We start from the raw sequence: 18,754 nt of genomic DNA on the forward strand, positions 1-18,754 counted from the left end.
GTAGGAATACGAGAAAGTGGGGTTCCGCCAGGCATTCTTAAGCTGCTTGAGGAGGGATTGAACCCCTGTCCGCTGAATGCTGCTTGACGAGGGAGGCCTTCACCTGTAAAGTGCACTTGTGAATTGCCTAAGAACTGTAAGTAAAATCTTGGACGACTGCATCGAATGGCCCCTGACTGTTTCTTCACCGGCGCCATTCTTCCTCCCCCGCACTACAACGCCCAGCGCACCATTCATCTATTTTATACTGCCCTGAGGCCCGCTCCGCCTGTGGGGAGCCGCACCATCTTTAGCTGACATCTGCCTCAGAGGACTGTTGCAGCGCTGGTGATCCTCACCAGACACCACAGGTGGCGTCACAAATTCTCGGAACTTTTCACTAATAAGTGGTACCCCTTTGTGCACTGACCGCCCTGGGCCAGCCACCGTGATTACTCCCAAAGAGTGCCCCGCGGCCCTGGGGGCACGTCAGTAGCATCTCTGTGTTATAGAATGGATATTCAGGTCCTGATCCACATGTGGCACACTGTGCTCTCTGGTCACTGGCACCGAACCTCAATATCCGAACTCCCTCAAGTCCCATTAATGTGGTGGCATTTCTGGACCCAGCCAGGACAACAGGCTTCTTCTGTGATTTTCTCCCCAAAGCCTGTAATTCCTTCAGCCAGTCACACATCGGCACTATAGGGCACCATCACAATAATTTCTCCTGTGGGTCCTGCAACAAGAGCATATATACAGCGCAGCAAAACATATACAGTGAAGTACATAGTACACATAAAATCTGGGCAGTCTCTAAGCAAACCTTAGTCCTTAGGGGACATGCAACAAAAAGAACAGAAAGCAGTCCATCATCTACAGTAGATGGAGGTTTCACTTTCCAGCCTCGATACTAGCATGTGTTAGACACCAACAATGTCATTAAAGGGCTTTTCCCACAAACAAAAGTTGATTTTAATCAATAGGTCTTGGAATAATAATAATTTCCACAATTGGATGTGTTAAAAAAATATTCCTGGGCAGGGGAGGACGCAAAAGAGAGTATACAGACAGGACAGCATGGTATCGTAAATTAATTTTTTTGTGAGACAAAACATTTCACTGCCTGTTTTATACAATGTTTTACCTGAAAGAAATAAAATCATTTACAATCCTGTGCTGTCCTGTCTGTCTAATCTGTTTTGTTTCCCCCCCACCCTGCCCAGGAGATGTGGTATGATCAGACCATGTTCCTGCACGGTCAGACACAGCCATTACACAGTACACAGCAGGGGCACATTTATAAGATTATCTCAGCACAGGAACATGTTTTTTTTAATTCATCCAATTGTGGAAATTATTATTATTTCAAGATCTGTTAATTAAAATGAAACTTTGTTCATGGGAAAAGCCCCTTTAATCTCTGGGGAATAAAAGATTAGACAGACCAAGCTATTAAATACATGTTACATGGGCATAGTTGAGGGGGATGTCAGGGCTTGTGGTCAGGGCACAGCACACCAATAACCTACAGGGTTTTTAGATACAGAACTAGGATAGATAATATGTATTTGCTCTGTGTTAAGGAAGCCTGGCTACCCCTCTTCTTGTTTTCCACAAGGAATTTCAAGGGTGGTCAATATTTTGGAATCTAATATTAAAATCTAATGTCTATCGTCAACTGTTCAGCAGATTTCAAGGGCCACAGCTTCACAACTATGCTCACAGAACTGATATAAATTATACATGATGCATCTATGCATTAAAAACAACTAGCAATGATGCATATCCTACGGGCACTTTAAGATAGTAGTGCCCTGTAGTGTGGATTAGGGTGCTGGAGAAGGGGGATTTTAGACAAGTGCCAGGCTTCTGTCTGTCTCCTGTTATGACTATAAACAAGACAAAAGGAAACAGATTTTTTTACCCAGTAAAGCTGTTGATGGAATAACAGAGTGGGCTACACAACGTTACTTTCAGACTGGACAAGCCTCTCCTCCTTCACAAGAAACTTCTAAAAAATATTATTACACAGGGAAAAGGGTCATCGTAATTTATCCAATGCACCATGATTTCAGGTAACAATCTATTACTATAATATATGATGTGATATATGGTCAAGGTTTACCACCCTTTACTACAGAGGCAGTCATTTCAGAGATATTGCCCCTTGCATTACTACTTATGGGGAATGGGCTTGGTGTGTGTCACTATGTCTACATTTGTTTGCAATTCATGTAAAGTATCTGTTATCATGTTAAGTATCGTTCTGACATGTATTATGTATATTTCTCTAGTTTTGGTTAGAAAATTAAATTATTTAATGTAGGAATTCTAAAATTACGACAGTGTACAGAAATAAGGCTACTGTAGGTTCACATGAATACTGTGTGCTCTTCTCCGAGAACTATGTCAGGGTTTATGTCAGAATCCCCATAAAGCTGAAGATGAAGGACGGAGGCCAGATGGTGTCCATCGTGAATCTCTCGGCTTCTTTCAAGATTAATTCCTGCGTCAAGGTTCCCATCCAAATACAGTTCATTTTTGAGATTTCAACAGAAACCATGATGTAGCGCTTGGCGGAGTCCAATGTATTAATGTAAATGTAGACTCAGAGATAAATCTTTTTGGGGTAGCTATTTTTTGAATCATGATAAGTAAGAGTTGATGTCAATGACGAGCTCAGTCTCCTACATCCGTATATGTGTCTTTCCTACATGTAACTTGTACAATACATTTAGAATTTCTAGTCTCTGAGAGACAGACATATACGTTTTCTTTCTTTTTTTTAATTTAAACTTATAAAGAGACTAGTTGTGACCCGAGTGTGAAACTTTAATGAAAACCGGATCCCGAAACACATACATTGTTATTAAAGGGTCTTGAATTGAGTTGGGCTGCAATACCACATGCAGCTCATAGTGAAGACTGGTGCTGCTTCTGGCCTTTCTTTCTAAATGTATGTGCACACGGTGTCTTTTAGATGCTAGCATATATGTTGAGTTTTTCCTGCAAAAGAGGCTTCAAGAAAATGCTGTTGCTGCGCTTACTGAAGAATCTTTTTTTTTAAAGCACCACTCCAGCTTTATTTTTTTAGTTTCACTGGAGTGTTGCTACTAAACTAAGTTCCCTGCCCATTGTCTCATACTTACTAGTCGCTGTCTTCAGCTCTTCCCGGCACCACTCTGATCGCGTGCTGCCATATTATGACCACAACCTATGACTGACCAGAAATCAGAAGCAACTATCACAAGTTCTCAACGTAAGTCAATGTAGACTTACATTGAGTTGTGACTTCCGGATCGCCAAGCAAACACTGGAGCCATCCGGCAGGTCACAAACTGCTGGAGACCAACAGTAGTGGTACCGATAAAAGATGAAGATGGCAGCTGGTAAGTATAAGACTAGGGGCATGAATTAAAAAGAAGTTACAAAACACTGAACATATGCACAGCAAGTCGTTTTTACATTGCTGTGCATATGTGCATTCTTTTTGCCATTTTTTTAGCACTTTTTCAGGTGAGTTCCAGGCGGAATCCACCTGTAAAAGGCGCCATGTGCACATATATCCTAATTCTGGACAACATATTTAAGAAAAGGGCCATTACCTTATTGGTATTGTAATCTGTGGATGCAAAGTTGGATGCAATGAGTATTTGTCACTAGTTGCTGTGTTATATGTAATCATAGGTGTGTCAGTTCATAGGAATCGATTATACTAAATTGTTTTGTTTGAATACTATACCAAGGGATAATACTAAGAAACATGATTAATATAAAGAGACATTGAATAACAGAGAAACAAGGAAACATAAGAACTAAACAAATACACATCAGTATGAAAATAACATTCACTGTGGGGAGTTATAACCGGTGTTTCTTTGTAAACTCTTGGTAATTGTGTGCCAGTGTATAGTTGTGTAATGTGAGTCAAACTCCTTGCTTAAAGAGGTTGTGCCATGAACAAAAGTACATTTTAATCAACAGATCTTGGAATAAAAATAAACTCCACAATTTAATGTGTTTACATTTTTTTTTCCTGTCCCGAGATAATCTTATAAATGTGCCCCTGCTGTGTACTGTGTAATGGCTGTGTCTGACCTTATAGGACATGGTCTGATCATACCACATCTCCTGGGCAGGAGAGGAAGGAAAAGAGAGTATACAGACAGGACAGCAGGGGATCACAGCCGATTCTTTCTATGAGATAAAATATTGTTTAAAAACAGGCAATGACATGTTTCACTCACAAAAAGAATCAGCTGCGATCAATGCTATTCTGTCTGTATAATCTCTGTACGGTGAGACACAGCCATTAGACAGTACACAGCCGGGACACATTTATAAGATTATCTCAGCACAGAAAAATTTTGGAGCTTATTTTTATACCAAGATCTGTTGATTAAAATATACAGTATATACTCGAGTATAAGCCGACCCGAGTATAAGCCAAGGCACCTAATTTTACCACAAAAAACTGTGAAAACGTATTGACTCTGTGTGACGCTGGAAGCCCTACCCTGGGAGATGGGGGACTCGGAGCCGGGTCGTATGTTGTTGATGGGGTGCAGCCGTGGCCCGGATCCGCTCCGTGCCCAGGGCCGTCACATTAAAAAGAGATGGTACGGGCTTTTTCCGGGTTGAGTGGCTGATCTCTACTACGAGTGGCTGATCTCTACTAAGGCCACCAGCGCTGCTGCAGTCCGCTGAGGCAGGATGTTATAGCAGCCATCGTTGTTACTACTCCCCACAAGCGGAGCAGGGCCTCAGGGCAGAGAGACAGGATGGAATGGGTTGTAGTATAGGAGGTCTGGTGCTGTGTAGTGCGGTGTAATGCAGAATAAAGAGTCCGGAGGCCATAGGGGTTAACTTCCAGGGTTTTTACTCACGGTGGAGATTGCAGTGGAAAGGCTTCTCCCTGCTCCTTGCGGAGTTCTGCGGTCACCAGAGACGGGGGGGGGGGGGGGGACGGGACGGTCCGGCAACCTCCGAGTAAGTCCAGTGTTCAATCAGGACCCCGCACCAGAGTGTTCCTAGACTTCAGACCTGGTCCTTTCCTGTCTGTGTGTGCGTAGATAGGCCGGGTCTCCCTCTGAACTTCACTCAGAAAAAGGGTACGGGTGGCAGCTCCGCTCCTTCCATTACCCAGTGGGATGCTCAGGGCCTTCCGGGCTTTCCTGACCAGGACGTAGAGGAGCAAGGTCAGGTGTCGGGGGCCGGTACCCCTCTTGCAGCCGGAATCCCTCTGAATAGATCAGATAGAAAGGACAGGTGGCGTATACCGCTCCGTCTGCATCCCCCCGGGATCTATTTGCGGCGGAGCTACACTCCTAAGCTCCGGGCCTTCTTGGTCATGGTCCTTGACCGGGCTGAGACATACATTATCTGCAACCTGCCCCTCGACCCAAGGCCAGGGTACAAGGGCCGTGTCTCCATCCTCTGCAGGTCCACACAGGATCCAGCTCAGGGAGGGAGATCACGATCAAAAGACCCAGAACCAAGATGGCTGTGTATTAAATATCAAATTTAAAGTGTCACTAAAATGTGAGTCCTCCACCCTCACTCACTAGTTGGTTCCCCTATATCTTGGTTCCTCAGTCTCCCAACTTCCAGTAGGGGCAGCACCTAGTGCCTACTAGCCCCCTCTGGTGGGAGAAGTGTGGTGTTGGATGTGGAGGTAGGGTCCTCACCATCGCACTGTTCTTACCTCAAAGGAGGAACACTACACTTCATTAAAGAGGTGCAGCATCCCTGTGGCGGTCGAACCCTCAGGGGCGCCACATTCCCCCCTGGTGAAACACAGCACGTCCGTGGGCTGCAAAAGAGCAATACCTGGTACAGTTTTTTTTTAATGCATAACAGTAAACAATCTTCCCATTATGGGAGGCACTTCTTCTTTAACGTTTCCAACAGTATAGAATATAAAAGTACAAAGATATAAAAAATATAAAAGTACAATAATCATCCAGAGACATTTATGCACAGACAGACGGGTTAAAGTGCAAGGACTAAAAGGCAGTTCAGAAGCACGAGGGACCTGTCCCAAACCCCCAACGTAGGCCCTGGAGTGGCTGCAGGGCATGAAGATCCCGAGTTGGACCTCCAGGAGAGCCACTCCAGACAGGTTTTTCTTCTGAGGTCTGAGGTAGAAATAACCGCGGTTTTACATAAAACCAATAAGGAGCACCTAAAGAGATGCCAACTATTTACAGGGTAGGAGTCTGTCTGCTGCAACGTCCGCAGGGACAAATGTCTCTAGAAACCGGGGAGAGCAAATTAAAACATAAACATCAACATGATAACTTTTGAACAAGTTTCAGCCGCCGGGGCTGCTTAATTCTCGGGTCCCCTCCGGGGAAAAGGATCATTCCTCCCAACGGAGGCTGACCGGTCCTCTAAGGCCGAACGCGAGGGGGCGTCGCTCCCGGACACCTTGTGGACATCCAGGGCATACCACCCCCGCACCCCATGGTGGCGGGTGTACGTGACTATGTCACCCAGGACGAGGTTCCGGCCAGGTTGTCCCTTTTTCAGCCGCGGCTCGACGTCCTGCCGGCTGACGAAGACGTCGTGCTCATGCTGGGAACTCCGAATGAATCCCCACCCCGCCTCATGGTGGAAGCGGACAACTTGCCCTTCCACACGGGGGCTTGGATGGGTCGTCTCCTCCTGGCAGGCCCGGGACTTTGCAGCCTTGGCGCGCACCTCGAGGCGCTCGCAGCGGATCTCCCTCTGGCGTTGCTCCCGGCCGAGTTGGAGGATCTGCTGATGGCACAGCTCGCTCCTCCTGCGTGCTTCAGCCCGGGTCTCCCGGGGGAAGCCCATCAGGTCCCCCCCCTGCTTGTCCCAGGCCCACTCCTCAGCCGCGGGCCAGGTGACTGTCGGTGCGGGTAGCGGTGTCAGCAGGGGTTGCTGCGGGTCCTCTGCAAGTGCGGACCAGTCCGGGTTGGGGTCGGTGGATACCCCAGCAGACTCGGGTCCTTCCGAGTCAGGAGTTGGGCGGCAGTGCAGGTCCCCGCCAATAGCAGAAGCTTGAAGCTCCGGGGCAAAGACCTGCTCCCAGGTGACCGCCCCGGGCAGGAGATACTCGGCCATGAGGTCCAGTACGGGCACGGTAGGCTCAGCAGCCGGGGCAGGGGTAGCACACTCACCCGCCTCTGGGCCACTCACGACCTCTGTCACCGCTTCTCCCTGAGCTTCGGCTCCTTGGCGGCGGGTCCGGATGCACAGCAGCATTTCTTCCTGCCACGCAGCAGACGCCGCCTTCTGGGCCTCATCCAGTCTCCGTGCAAGACCCGGGGCTTCCTGGTGGAGAAATTCAATATCTCCCGCTGTAAGGATTGTGCCACTTCGCTCCCTGCCGGGAGAAGGACCTGGGCCGGGTTCGGAAGGTTCCGTTTGTTGCGCTCCAGTAGCGTCCATATCCGCTCCTGAAGGTCGCCAAACTCCAGCTGCTATGGCCGCACCTTGTTGTTTTTCTTTTTCCTCCTCTTTCGGGGCGGCTCCAGGGCGGTATGCTGACAGGCACGCCTTCGTCCAGCCCATCCATTTTGACGGGCATTACCCCGCGGACAGTTTCTGATGGAAGGGGCGGTCCACACTTTTGGCGCCATGTGGGAGCCTGGCCCACGATAGGAGGTGTTAGGAGACCGTCTTTCTGATACACTATGGCGCCTGTTCTTCTTGGGCGGGCGCCATTTTAAGTGGAAACGACAGTCTAAGGTGTAAGGCACACAGTACCCGGTAGCAATGGGTAATTCCTTCCTTTGCTGCGGGCACGCGATCCTGCCGACTACGCCAGTTGTGTGACGCTGGAAGCCCTACCCTGGGAGATAGGGGACTCGGAGCCGGGTCCTATGTTGTCGATGGGGTGCAGCCATGGCCCGGACCCGCTCTGTGCCCAGGGCCGTCACATTAAAAAGAGATGGTACGGGCTTTTTCCGGGTTGAGTGGCTGATCTCAACTATGCCACCTGTGGCACCTGGTGAAGGCCAACAGCGCTGCTGCATTCCGCTGAGGCAGGATGTTATAGCAGCCGTTGTTGTTACTACTCCCCACAGGCGGAGCAGGGCCTCAGGGCGGAGAGACAGGATGGAGGGGGTTGTAGTATAGGAGGTCTGGTGCTGCGTAGTGCGGTGTAATGCAGAATAAAGAGTCCGGAGGCCATAGGGGTTGACTTCCAGGGTTTTTACTCACAGTGGAGATTGCAGTGGAAAGGCTTCTCCCTGCTCCTCGTGGAGTTCTGCGGTCACCAGAGACAGGGGGGGGGGGGGTTCCGACAACCTCCGAGTAAGTCCAGTGTTCAATCAGGACCCCGCACCAGAGTGTTCCTAGGCTTCACACCGGGTCCTTTCCTGTCTGTGTGTGTGTAGATAGGCCGGGTCTCCCTCTGAACTTCACTCAGAAAAAGGGTACGGGTGGCAGCTCCGCTCCTTCCGTTACCCGGTGGGATCCTCAGGGCCTACCGGGCTTTCCTGACCAGGACGTAGAGGAGCAAGGTCAGGTGTCGGGGGCCGGTACCCCTCTTGCAGCCGGAATCCCTCTGAATAGATCAGATAGCGAGGACAGGTGGCGTATACCGCTCCGTCTGCATCCCCCCGGGATCCATTTGCGGTGGAGCTACTCTCCTAAGCTCCGGGCCTTCTTGGTCATGGTCCTTGACCGGGCTGAGACATACATTATCTGCAACCTACCCCTCGACCCAAGGCCAGGGTACAAGGGCCGTGTCTCCATCCTCTGCAGGTCCACACAGGATCCACGCTCAGGGAGGGAGATCACGATCAAAAGACCCAGAACCAAGATGGCTGTGTATTAAATATCAAATTTAAAGTGTCACTAAAATGTGAGTCCTCCACCCTCACCCACTAGTTGGTTCCCCTATCTCTTGGTTCCCCAGTCTCCCAACTTCCAGTAGGGGCAGCACCTAGTGCCTACTAGCCCCCTCTGGTGGGAGAAGTGTGGTGTTGGATGTGGAGGTAGGGTCCTGACCATCGCACTGTTCTTACCTCAAAGGAGGAACACTACACTTCATTAAAGAGGTGCAGCATTCCTGTGGCGGTTGAACCCTCAGGGGCGCCACAACTCGAGTATAAGCCTAGGGTGGGAAATGCAGCAGCTACTGGTAAATTTCCCCATCCTGGTATGTATTGACCACTCATCACCAATCCTGGTATGCATGGCCCCTTCATCCCCAATCCTGGTATGCATAGCCCCATCATCCCCAATCCTGGAATGCATGGCACCCCTGATCCCCTCCTAGTATGCATGGCCCCATCATCCCCAATCCTGGTATGCATGGCTCCCCTCAACCCAATCCTGGTATGTATGACCTCATCATCCCCAATCCTGGTATGCATGGCCCCCTCATCCCCAATCATGATATGCATGGACCCCTCATCCTCAATCCTGATATGCATGGCCCCCCATCACCAATCCTGATATGCATGGCCCCTTCATCCCCAATCCTGGTATGTATGGCACTCCTCATCCCCAATCCTGGTATGCATGGCTCCCCTCAACCCAATCCTGGTATGCATGACCTCATCAACCTCAATCCTGGTATGCATGGCCCCCTCATCCCCAATCCTGCTATCCATGGACACCTTATCCTCAATCCTGATATGCATGGCCCCCCATCCCCAATCCTGATATGCATGGCCCCCTCATCCCCAATCCTGGTATGTATGGCACTCCTCATCCCCAATCCTGGAATGCATGGCCCCCTCAGACCCAATCCTGGTATGCATGGCCCCCTCATCCCAATCCTGTTATGTATGCCCCCCTATCCTGGTTTGCATGGCCCCCTATCACTGTACACATTAAAAAAATAAACACTCATACTCACCTTCCTCCCCTCTGCTCCAGCACTGCTCCTGTTCTGCCAGCAACAGCTAGCCTCCGCATCTGAGCAGCGCATGACATCACTGCCATGTGCCCTCAGACACCGAAGTGAGTTGCTGGGATATTCACTCTTCTCCATGCCGGGACTATGTGCGTGGAGAAGAGTGAATATCCTTGTTCTTTAATGGCATGCGCACAGTGTCAGCAGCGCCGCAGCTCCCGCTGTGGCTCAGCTATCTTGTGTGCCCACTACTAAAGTCCACAGTGGGCATGGAGAAGGTTGAATATGCATTCTCTTTAGTAGTGAGCACACTGAGCCGCAGTGGTAGCTGCGGCGCTGCTGACACTGTGCGCACGCTATTAAAAAAATGAATATTCACCCCTCTCCACTCCCATGGGCATGGAGAAGGGTGAATATTTATTTCCCTTTAGCAGCGGGCACACGTGGTAGCTGCAGCAGCCGGCTACTGTGTGTGCCCCGCTCCTCCGCCGCTGCTACCCCCCCACTATCCACCACCGGACTATGTATATATTCGAGAATATACCCGAGTATAAGCCAAGGGGGACTTTTTCAGCCTAAAAAATGGGCTGAAAAAGTCGGCGTATACTCGAGTATATACAGTACTTTTGTTCGTGACACAATCCCTTTAAGAATTGATTGATGTGGTGTCTGAGATTTACAGATTGATGATCTATGGCAGGGGTGGGCAATTAATTTTCCCAGAGGGTCAAATGAGAGACTGTGACTGTTGAGGAGGGCCGAACCAATAGACTTAAATTTCTGCTCAATATTATCATTTTCTCATTAACATATTAATTATAATTAATATTTTATATTAATGTTAACTGTATCACACAATATTGAGCAGAATTAAGTATGCTGACATCCCCCTATATACAGTATGAGCCCCCACATAGCCCCTCTATATACAGTATGAGCCCACAAACAGCCCCCTACATATAATATGAGCCCTCACATAGCCCTTATATACAGTATGAGCCCACATACATCCCCCTATATACCGTATGAACCCACACGGCCCCCTACATACAATATGAGCCCCGCATAGTCCCTCTATATACAGTAAGAGCCCCCACATAGCCCTCTATATACAATGTGAGCACCAACATAGCCTCACTATATACAGTATAAAAATCCTACATAACCAGGGGCGGAACTACCGCCCGTGCAGACGGTTCATTGAACGGGGGCCCCGAGGGAGAGGGGGCCCCTCCAGCCTCCAGCAGGGCCGCCATCAGGGCATGTCTGCCCTGACTCCAGTGTGGGGCCCAGCCGGTAGGGGCCCCCTTGGAGCCCTGTTGGGGGCCCCCTCTTGTGAGTCTCTCTCCTCATGGGGCCCCCGGCCCCATGCTAAGCGCCGGGTCCGGGACATCTCAGCGCTGCGCTGCGCTCCTGCGGCAGCGCCTTCATGATTCCCCTGATTTCCGGTCATGTGACGGCGCCGTCACATGGCCGGAAGGCAGGAGAACCTGGTGTCAGCGATTTGGACGAGCGCCAGGATTCTGCAGGGATCGCATGGGGGTAAGTATAACAAGTTTTGTTTTTTTCAAAATACAATTTACTAGGAGTGGGGGGAATGGGAGGTGTGTGTGTGTGTGTGTGTGTGTGTGTGTGAGATAAGAGATGCACATGGGGGGGGGAGATGATAAAAGATGCACATGGGGTGGGGGGAGATGATAAAAGATGCACATGGGGGGGGAGATGATAAAAGATGCACATGGGGTGGGGGGAGATGATAAAAGATGCACATGGGGTGGGGGGAGATGATAAAAGATGCACATGGGGTGGGGGGGATGAGAGAGGTGCACATGTGGGGGGAGGGGGATGAGAGAGGTGCACGTGGGGGGAGGGGGATGAGAGAGGTGCACGTGGGGGGAGGGGGATGAGAGAGGTGCACGTGGGGGGGGATGATAAAAGATGCACATGGGGTGGGGGGGATGAGAGAGGTGCACATGGGGTGGGGGGGATGAGAGAGGTGCACATGGGGGAGATAAGAGATGCACATGGGGGGGAGATAAAAGATGCACATGGGGGGGAGATAAGAGATGCACATGGGGGAGGGGGATAAGAGATGCACATGGGGGAGGGGGATAAGAGATGCACATGGGGGGAGATAAGAGATGCACATGGGGGGGATGAGAGAGGTGCACATGTGGGGGAGGGGGATGAGAGATGCACATGGGGGGGATGAGAGAGGGGCACATGTGGGGGAGGGGGATGAGAGAGGGGCACATGTGGGGGAGGGGGATGAGAGAGGGGCACATGGGGGGGTGGTGAGAGCTGCACATGGGGGGGATGAGAGAGGGGCACATGTGGGGGAGGGGGGTGAGAGAGGGGCACATGTGGGGGAGGGGGATGAGAGAGGGGCACATGTGGGGGAGGGGGATGAGAGAGGGGCACATGTGGGGGAGGGGGATGAGGGATGTGCACATGGGGGGGTGGTGAGAGCTGCACATGGGGGGGATGAGAGAGGGGCACATGTGGGGGAGGGGGATGAGAGAGGGGCACATGTGGGGGAGGGGGATGAGAGAGGGGCACATGTGGGGGAGGGGGATGAGAGATGTGCACATGGGGGGGTGGTGAGAGCTGCACATGGGGGGGATGAGAGAGGGGCACATGTGGGGGAGGGGGATGAGAGAGGGACTCATGGGGGTGTGGTGAGAGCTGCTCATGGGGGGGTGAGAGCTGCACATGGGGGAATTGGGAGAAAATGAGCTGCACATGGGGGAATTAGGAGTAGGGGGATAATGAGCTGCACATAATGAATGTGGGGTGGGGGAGAGTAAATGATAAATGACGATGGGGTGGGGAGAGCACGGACATGATATAATGAATTGGGGCAGGGGGTGCATGTAAATAATGAATGCGGGGAGCAGGAAGTATAGAGTAGAGGTTCTAATTAAATTATATATTAAGTGCCTATTTACAGTTAATGGGGGCACCGTGGTGGATTACAATTTATATTTGGAATGGTAGGTTGCATAATAACTAACCATATATTGATGGTGGATGCACGTCTGTATTCAGCTGCGTAATGTAGAAGTTGGGGAATGTGCTCTAGATAACTGTGTTATTTTATGCAGAGACGAGTCCTGGCTGGAAGACGTGATGGCGGTCTGTGCTGGATGAAGGAGAAAAGCGTAGCTGAAGGACTTCACCTAGAGACGTCACCAGTGAGTCAGTGCATTACATGTACACTTACACTATATACTATGTACCGGGCTCCTGTGTATAATGTCACTGGTGATCACAGTATTACCTGTACACTATATACAGAGCTCCTGTGTATAATGTCACTGGTGATCACTGTATTACCTGTACACTGACACTATATACAGAGCTCCTGTGTATAATGTCACTGGTGATCACTGTATTACCTGTACACTGACAATATATACAGAGCTCCTGTGTATAATGTCACTGGTGATCCCTGTATTACCTGTACACTATATACAGAGCTCCTGTGTATAATGTCACTGGTGATCACTGTATTACCTGTACACTGACACTATATACAGAGCTCCTGTGTATAATGTCACTGGTGATCACTAGATTACCTGGACACTTACATTATACATACCATGTATAGAGCTCCCGTGTATTATGACACTTATGGTAATATTAGTAATGTGGTGGTAATATTAGTAATGTGGTGGTAATATGTGGTCTGGTCATGGTGTGGCAGTTTTTCTCCCTTCTGTGTGGTATTATTCGGTCACTATGTTGTGGTAATATGTGGTCTGGTCATGGTGTGGGGGTATTCCCTGTATGTGGTATTATTGGTCATTTAAAAAAAAATGTATATGACACATTCCCTTAAAGAAAACTAAATAAAAATATATCTAAAAAGAGTATTGGATATTTTAAGAAAATTTTAATAGGTTAGAGTAGGGCCCGGCCAGAAGAGTCTACCTTATCGTGGTGGCGGCTTTAAAAATCTTTTGGCCAAAACAAAAGCTGTTGGCTATGTATGTGGCACCGTCACATGGCCGAACGTCAGGAGAGCCTGGTGGCAGCGACGTGGACGAGCGCCAGGATTCTGCAGGGATCGCATGGGGGTAAGTATAACAAGTTTTATTTTTCTTAAATACAATTAATTAACTAGGAGTGGGGGGAATGGGAGATGCACATGGGGGGGATGAGAGATGCACGGGGGGGGGGATGAGAGATGCATCGGGGGGTGAGCTGCACATGGGGGGGATGAGAGCTGCACATGGGGGGGTTATGTTTACATAACTTTGTTGCCTTATGAAGCGCAGGGGGGGGGCCCCCAAAAATTTCTTGCACAGGGGCCCACTACAGTCTGTGTCCGCCCCTGTACATAACCATCTATATACAATATGAGCCACCACATAGCCCCCTATATACAGTATGAGACATGCATAGTCTCTCTATATACAGTGTAAGGTCCCACATAACCTCTCTATATACAATATGAGCCCCCATATGGACCTCTATATACAGTGTGAGCCCTCAAATAGCCCCCTATATGCTGGATGAGCCCCCACAGAGACCCCTAGATATACACCGCGTGCAGAATTATTAGGCAAATGCGTATTTGGATCACTTTGATACTTTTTATACATGTTGTCCTACTCCAAGCTGCATAGGCTTGAGAGCCAACTACCAATTAAGTAAATCTGGTGATGTGCATCTCTGTAATGAGGAGGGGTGTTGACTAATGACATCAACACCCTATATAAGGTGTGCTTAATTATTAGGCAACTTCCTTTCCTTTGGCAAAATGGGTCAGAAGAGAGATTTGACGGGCTCTGAAAAGTCCAAAATTGTGAGATGTCTTGCAGAGGGATGCACAGTCTTGAAATTTCCAAACTTTTGAAGCGTGATCACCGAACAATCAAGCGTTTCATGGCAAATAGCCAACAGCGTCACAAGAAGCATGTTGGCCAAAAAAGGCGCAAAATAACTGTCCATGAATTGAGGAAAATCAAGCGTGAAGCTGCCAAGATGTCATTCGCCACCATTTTTGCCATATTTCAGAGCTGCAACGTTACTGGAGTATCAAAAAGCACAAGGTGTGCGATACTCAGGGACATGGCCAAGGTAAGGAAGGCTGAAAAACGACCACCTTTGAACAAGAAACATAAGATAAAACGTCAAGAATGGGTCAAGAAATATCTTAAGACTGATTTTTCAAAGGTTTTATGGACTGATGAAATGAGCGTGACTCTTGATGGGCCAGATGGATGGGCCAGAGCCTGGATCAATAAAGGGCAGAGAGCTCCACTCCGACTCAGACGCCAGCAAGGTGGAGGTGGGGTACTGATATGGGCTGGTATCATCAAAGATGAACTTGTGGGACCTTTTAGGGTTGAGGATGGAGTGAAGCTCAACTCCCAGACCTACTGACAGTTTCTGGAAGACAACTTCTTCAAGCAGTGGTAAGGAAGAAGTCGGTATCGTTCAAGAATAACATGATTTTCATGCAGGACAATGCTCCATCACATGCATCCAACTACTCCACAGCGTGGCTGGCCAGTAAAGGTCTAAAAGAAGAAAAAATAATGACATGGCCCCCTTGTTCACCTGATCTGAATCCCATAGAGAACCTGTGGTCCATCATAAAATGTGAGATCTACAGGGAGGGAAAACAGTACACCTCTCGGAACAGTGTCTGGGAGGCTGTGGTGGCTGCTGCACGCAATGTTGATCGAAAATAGATCAAGCAACTGACATAATCTATGGGTGGAAGGCTGCTGAGTGTCATCATAAAGAAAGGTGGCTATATTGATTACTAATTTTTTTGGTTTTTGTTTTTGCATGTCAGAAATGTTTATTTCTAAATTTTGTGCACTGATATTGGTTTACCTGGTGAAAATAAACAAGTGAGATGGGATTATATTTGGTTTTTATTAAGTTGCCTAATAATTCTGCACAGTAATAGTTACCTGCACAAACAGATATCCTCCTAAGATAGCCAAATCTAAAAAAAACCCACTCCAACTTCCAAAAATATTAAGCTTGGATATTTATGAGTCTTTTGGGTTGATTGAGAACATAGCTGTTGATCAATATTAAAAATAATCCTCTAAAATACATGTGGCACCCCAGGGGTCTGGTTACCACAGTAATAGAAATATTACGTCTGAGAGCAAGTGGGAGGTTTCTCTGGTCAGTAGCCCTAAGCATGCAACACTGCCCGCCCAGACCTGGGAGGGGAGGAATCTGCCCTTATAAACTGGGTCTGGGGCGGGATAAGAGAGTCAGAGTCTGGAAGTCAGAGCCTGGAGACAGTTCCAGACACAGGGAAAGTGTCAGCAAGGAGCTCTGTAGGAGCAGGAGCGAGTGCCAGGGGCTGGAAGCTAGATAGCTCGCCCTGGCTGAAGACATTAGGACCGGACACGGAAGCCGAGGCTGTGTGGTCCAGCAGCAGAATCCAACCGGCAGGGGATTCCATGTCCTCTGGCCAGAGAAGCCCGGAGGCACGGTCACAAGAAAGGGACCAGCACCGCCATCGTGAAGCGGAGGCTAACAGAAGGCCCCAAGTCACCGGCCGTACGGGTGAGCACCACACGGTATACTCAGGGACGTGGGCTACTTCTACCCGCACACAGCAAGGTAGCCAGGAAAGAGTACAGATAGACGGGGAGGCCTACAACTCCACCTGGCCAGGGGAGATCCTGCTAGCTCTCAGACTGACCAGGCCTCTACTGCTAGCCAGTACTCCCAGGAGGGTCTGCTTTATAACATCAGTAAAGACCCTCAACTGCACTGCACGGACTCTGAGTTATTCCTGCTGCGCTCGTGCACCATCACTCCCATCATCCACACTAACTGCTCTGAGGCTATACTCCTCCCGTGGGGAGTCATCCCGTTCTTAGCTGCACACACAACACCGGCCTCAGCGGTCTGCCTTGCAGCGGCGGTCCCCACTGACCGCAATCCATGGGTGGCGTAGTCGGACTATTATCTCACTAATAAGACTGCCACTGAATTGACCACCCTGGGCACGGACCGGGTCAGCGCCACGGAGACTACAACCCCCAGCGATCCGGCTCCGGGTATTCCCTGCACAACACAGGCCCAGGGGGCGCGTCATACAACTTGCCTACTAATTCTGAACACAGTGTAGTAGGAGACCCCCACATAGCCCCTTATATACAGTATGAGCCCTTACATATCTCCCTATATACAGTAAGAGCCCCTAAATACAGTGTGAACACCCACATAGTTTCATATGTACAGTATGAGCCCCCACATAGCCTCTCTATATACAATATGAACCCTTACATAGCCCCCTAATTACAGTATGAGCCCCCACATAGCCTCCTATATACATGCAAACATTACATACACATATGAAAAAAACAACAACACATACTCTCCTCGCTCCTGTTCCCCCGGCGCGCTGCTCTGGTTTCCAGTACATTGAGCCTCCGCACAGCAGATGTGATGTATCATTGCGTCTGCTGTCTCAGTTTCACACGTTGATTGGAGGAAGAAGGAACTGGTGGCTCTGTTCTCCACTAACGTATTCACCACTGTCTACATCCTGAGGATGCAGATAGCGGTGACATCGGGAAGTGGACTATGGAGGACGGGCGAGGATATGGTGCGGCCTGTGGGCCACTGTTTTCAGCTCTTCGCTGTTTCAGTCCATGGACTGGACTGGAACAGCCAAATTGCTGGATGTTGCCCGCGGGCCGCAATTTGCCCAGCTCTAATGTACGAGATAGGTCATCAGTATAAGATTGGAGTGTGACCTGGTCTGTGCTCTGGCAGCGTCTGGATACAAGCAATGTACGGAGTGAAACAAATTAATGGGATATAATCTGCAGTACTTAGCAGTAGCCATGACTCGAAGTACGGAGCTGCGATGCTCAGCTTAATACATTGCTTATATCCGGCTGCTGCCAGAGCAAATATCAGCTGATCCGTTGAATGCAGTGTTGGACCCCTATCGATCTCATATTGATAAGCTATCCGACAGATTTTGACATTCAATATGTTGCCTATTATTAGTATTGTACAAAGTCATGCATGCTTTGTCAGCGACAGGAGAGAGTAGAAAAAATGCATGAGGGCAGTATAGTTTCTGGATAACTTTTTAATATTTACTGAATGGAGCATGTAGAAACAAATGTTTTTTTCCCAAGTGCGCACATAGGTAATATTGATGTCCAAAGTTTTTCATGTGGTAATCCACAAGTGACAAGGATCTGGAGAGTGGATGAAGCATGCAAAACATGCAAATTGGAACATTTTTAGGCCACATAATGTGAGAGAAGCCTTACCTAGACTTACTTCTGTCCCTGCAGAAACTGTAGGATTTTGGATTATTCTCCAGGTGTAGACAGCAGTGCAGTTAAGTAAAGTAGAATTGTGTAATTCTAACCCAAGGTGTCCACAAAGAGTAAGTATGATATACTGCACTAGGCGGATGAGAATAGCAGTATGTATGCTACGCCACTGACATCCTCTGACATACAAGCAATCAGTACTCCACTTGTAACATCTCTCATTGGCTTTCTTTAGGCTATGTGCCCATGTTGCGGAAATGAAGCAGAAAATTTCTGCTTCATTTCCGCATGTCCTCTCCCGGAAAAACGCATGCAGAATTCCGCAAGCGTTTATCGCGCGTTTTTCACGCGTTTTCGACATGCGGAATTGCCTTGCGTTTTTTCATGCATTAAATAAGGCAATTCCGCATGTGGAAAAGCAAAATTAATGAACATGCTGCGGATTTTTGAACGCAGCATAAACGCTGCGGAAAAATCCGCAGCATGGGCATAGAACTTGCGGATTCTCATTGGGGACCATGGGATGCGGATTACCAAGCGTTTTACAAGCGTTTCCGCTGCGGAAAATCCGCAGCAAAAATGCTTGTAATCCGCAACGTGGGCACACAGCCTTATCATATAGAAAAGAAAAATGCTTAAACTAGGATGTTTT

General features: G+C 48.9%; 1 protein-coding gene across 1 annotated transcript in view; it reads left to right on the forward strand.

Annotated features, from left to right (window-relative positions):
• The first annotated feature begins 1,919 nt into the window (after window positions 1–1,919).
• LOC141265765 (chloride channel protein D-like) overlaps window positions 1,920–18,754 on the forward strand; it is a 345,172-nt gene continuing 328,337 nt past the window's right edge. The window contains exon 1 of the mRNA XM_073679279.1: window positions 1,920–2,057. Coding sequence (XP_073535380.1) covers window positions 2,048–2,057 — 10 coding nt within the window. The 5' untranslated portion in view covers window positions 1,920–2,047. The remainder of the gene's footprint in view (window positions 2,058–18,754) is intronic.

Source organism: Phyllobates terribilis, unplaced genomic scaffold (assembly GCF_046119375.1).
Source record: "Phyllobates terribilis strain yellow unplaced genomic scaffold, ASM4611937v1 Scaffold_4__5_contigs__length_816908805, whole genome shotgun sequence".
Classification (NCBI taxonomy): domain Eukaryota; kingdom Metazoa; phylum Chordata; class Amphibia; order Anura; family Dendrobatidae; genus Phyllobates; species Phyllobates terribilis.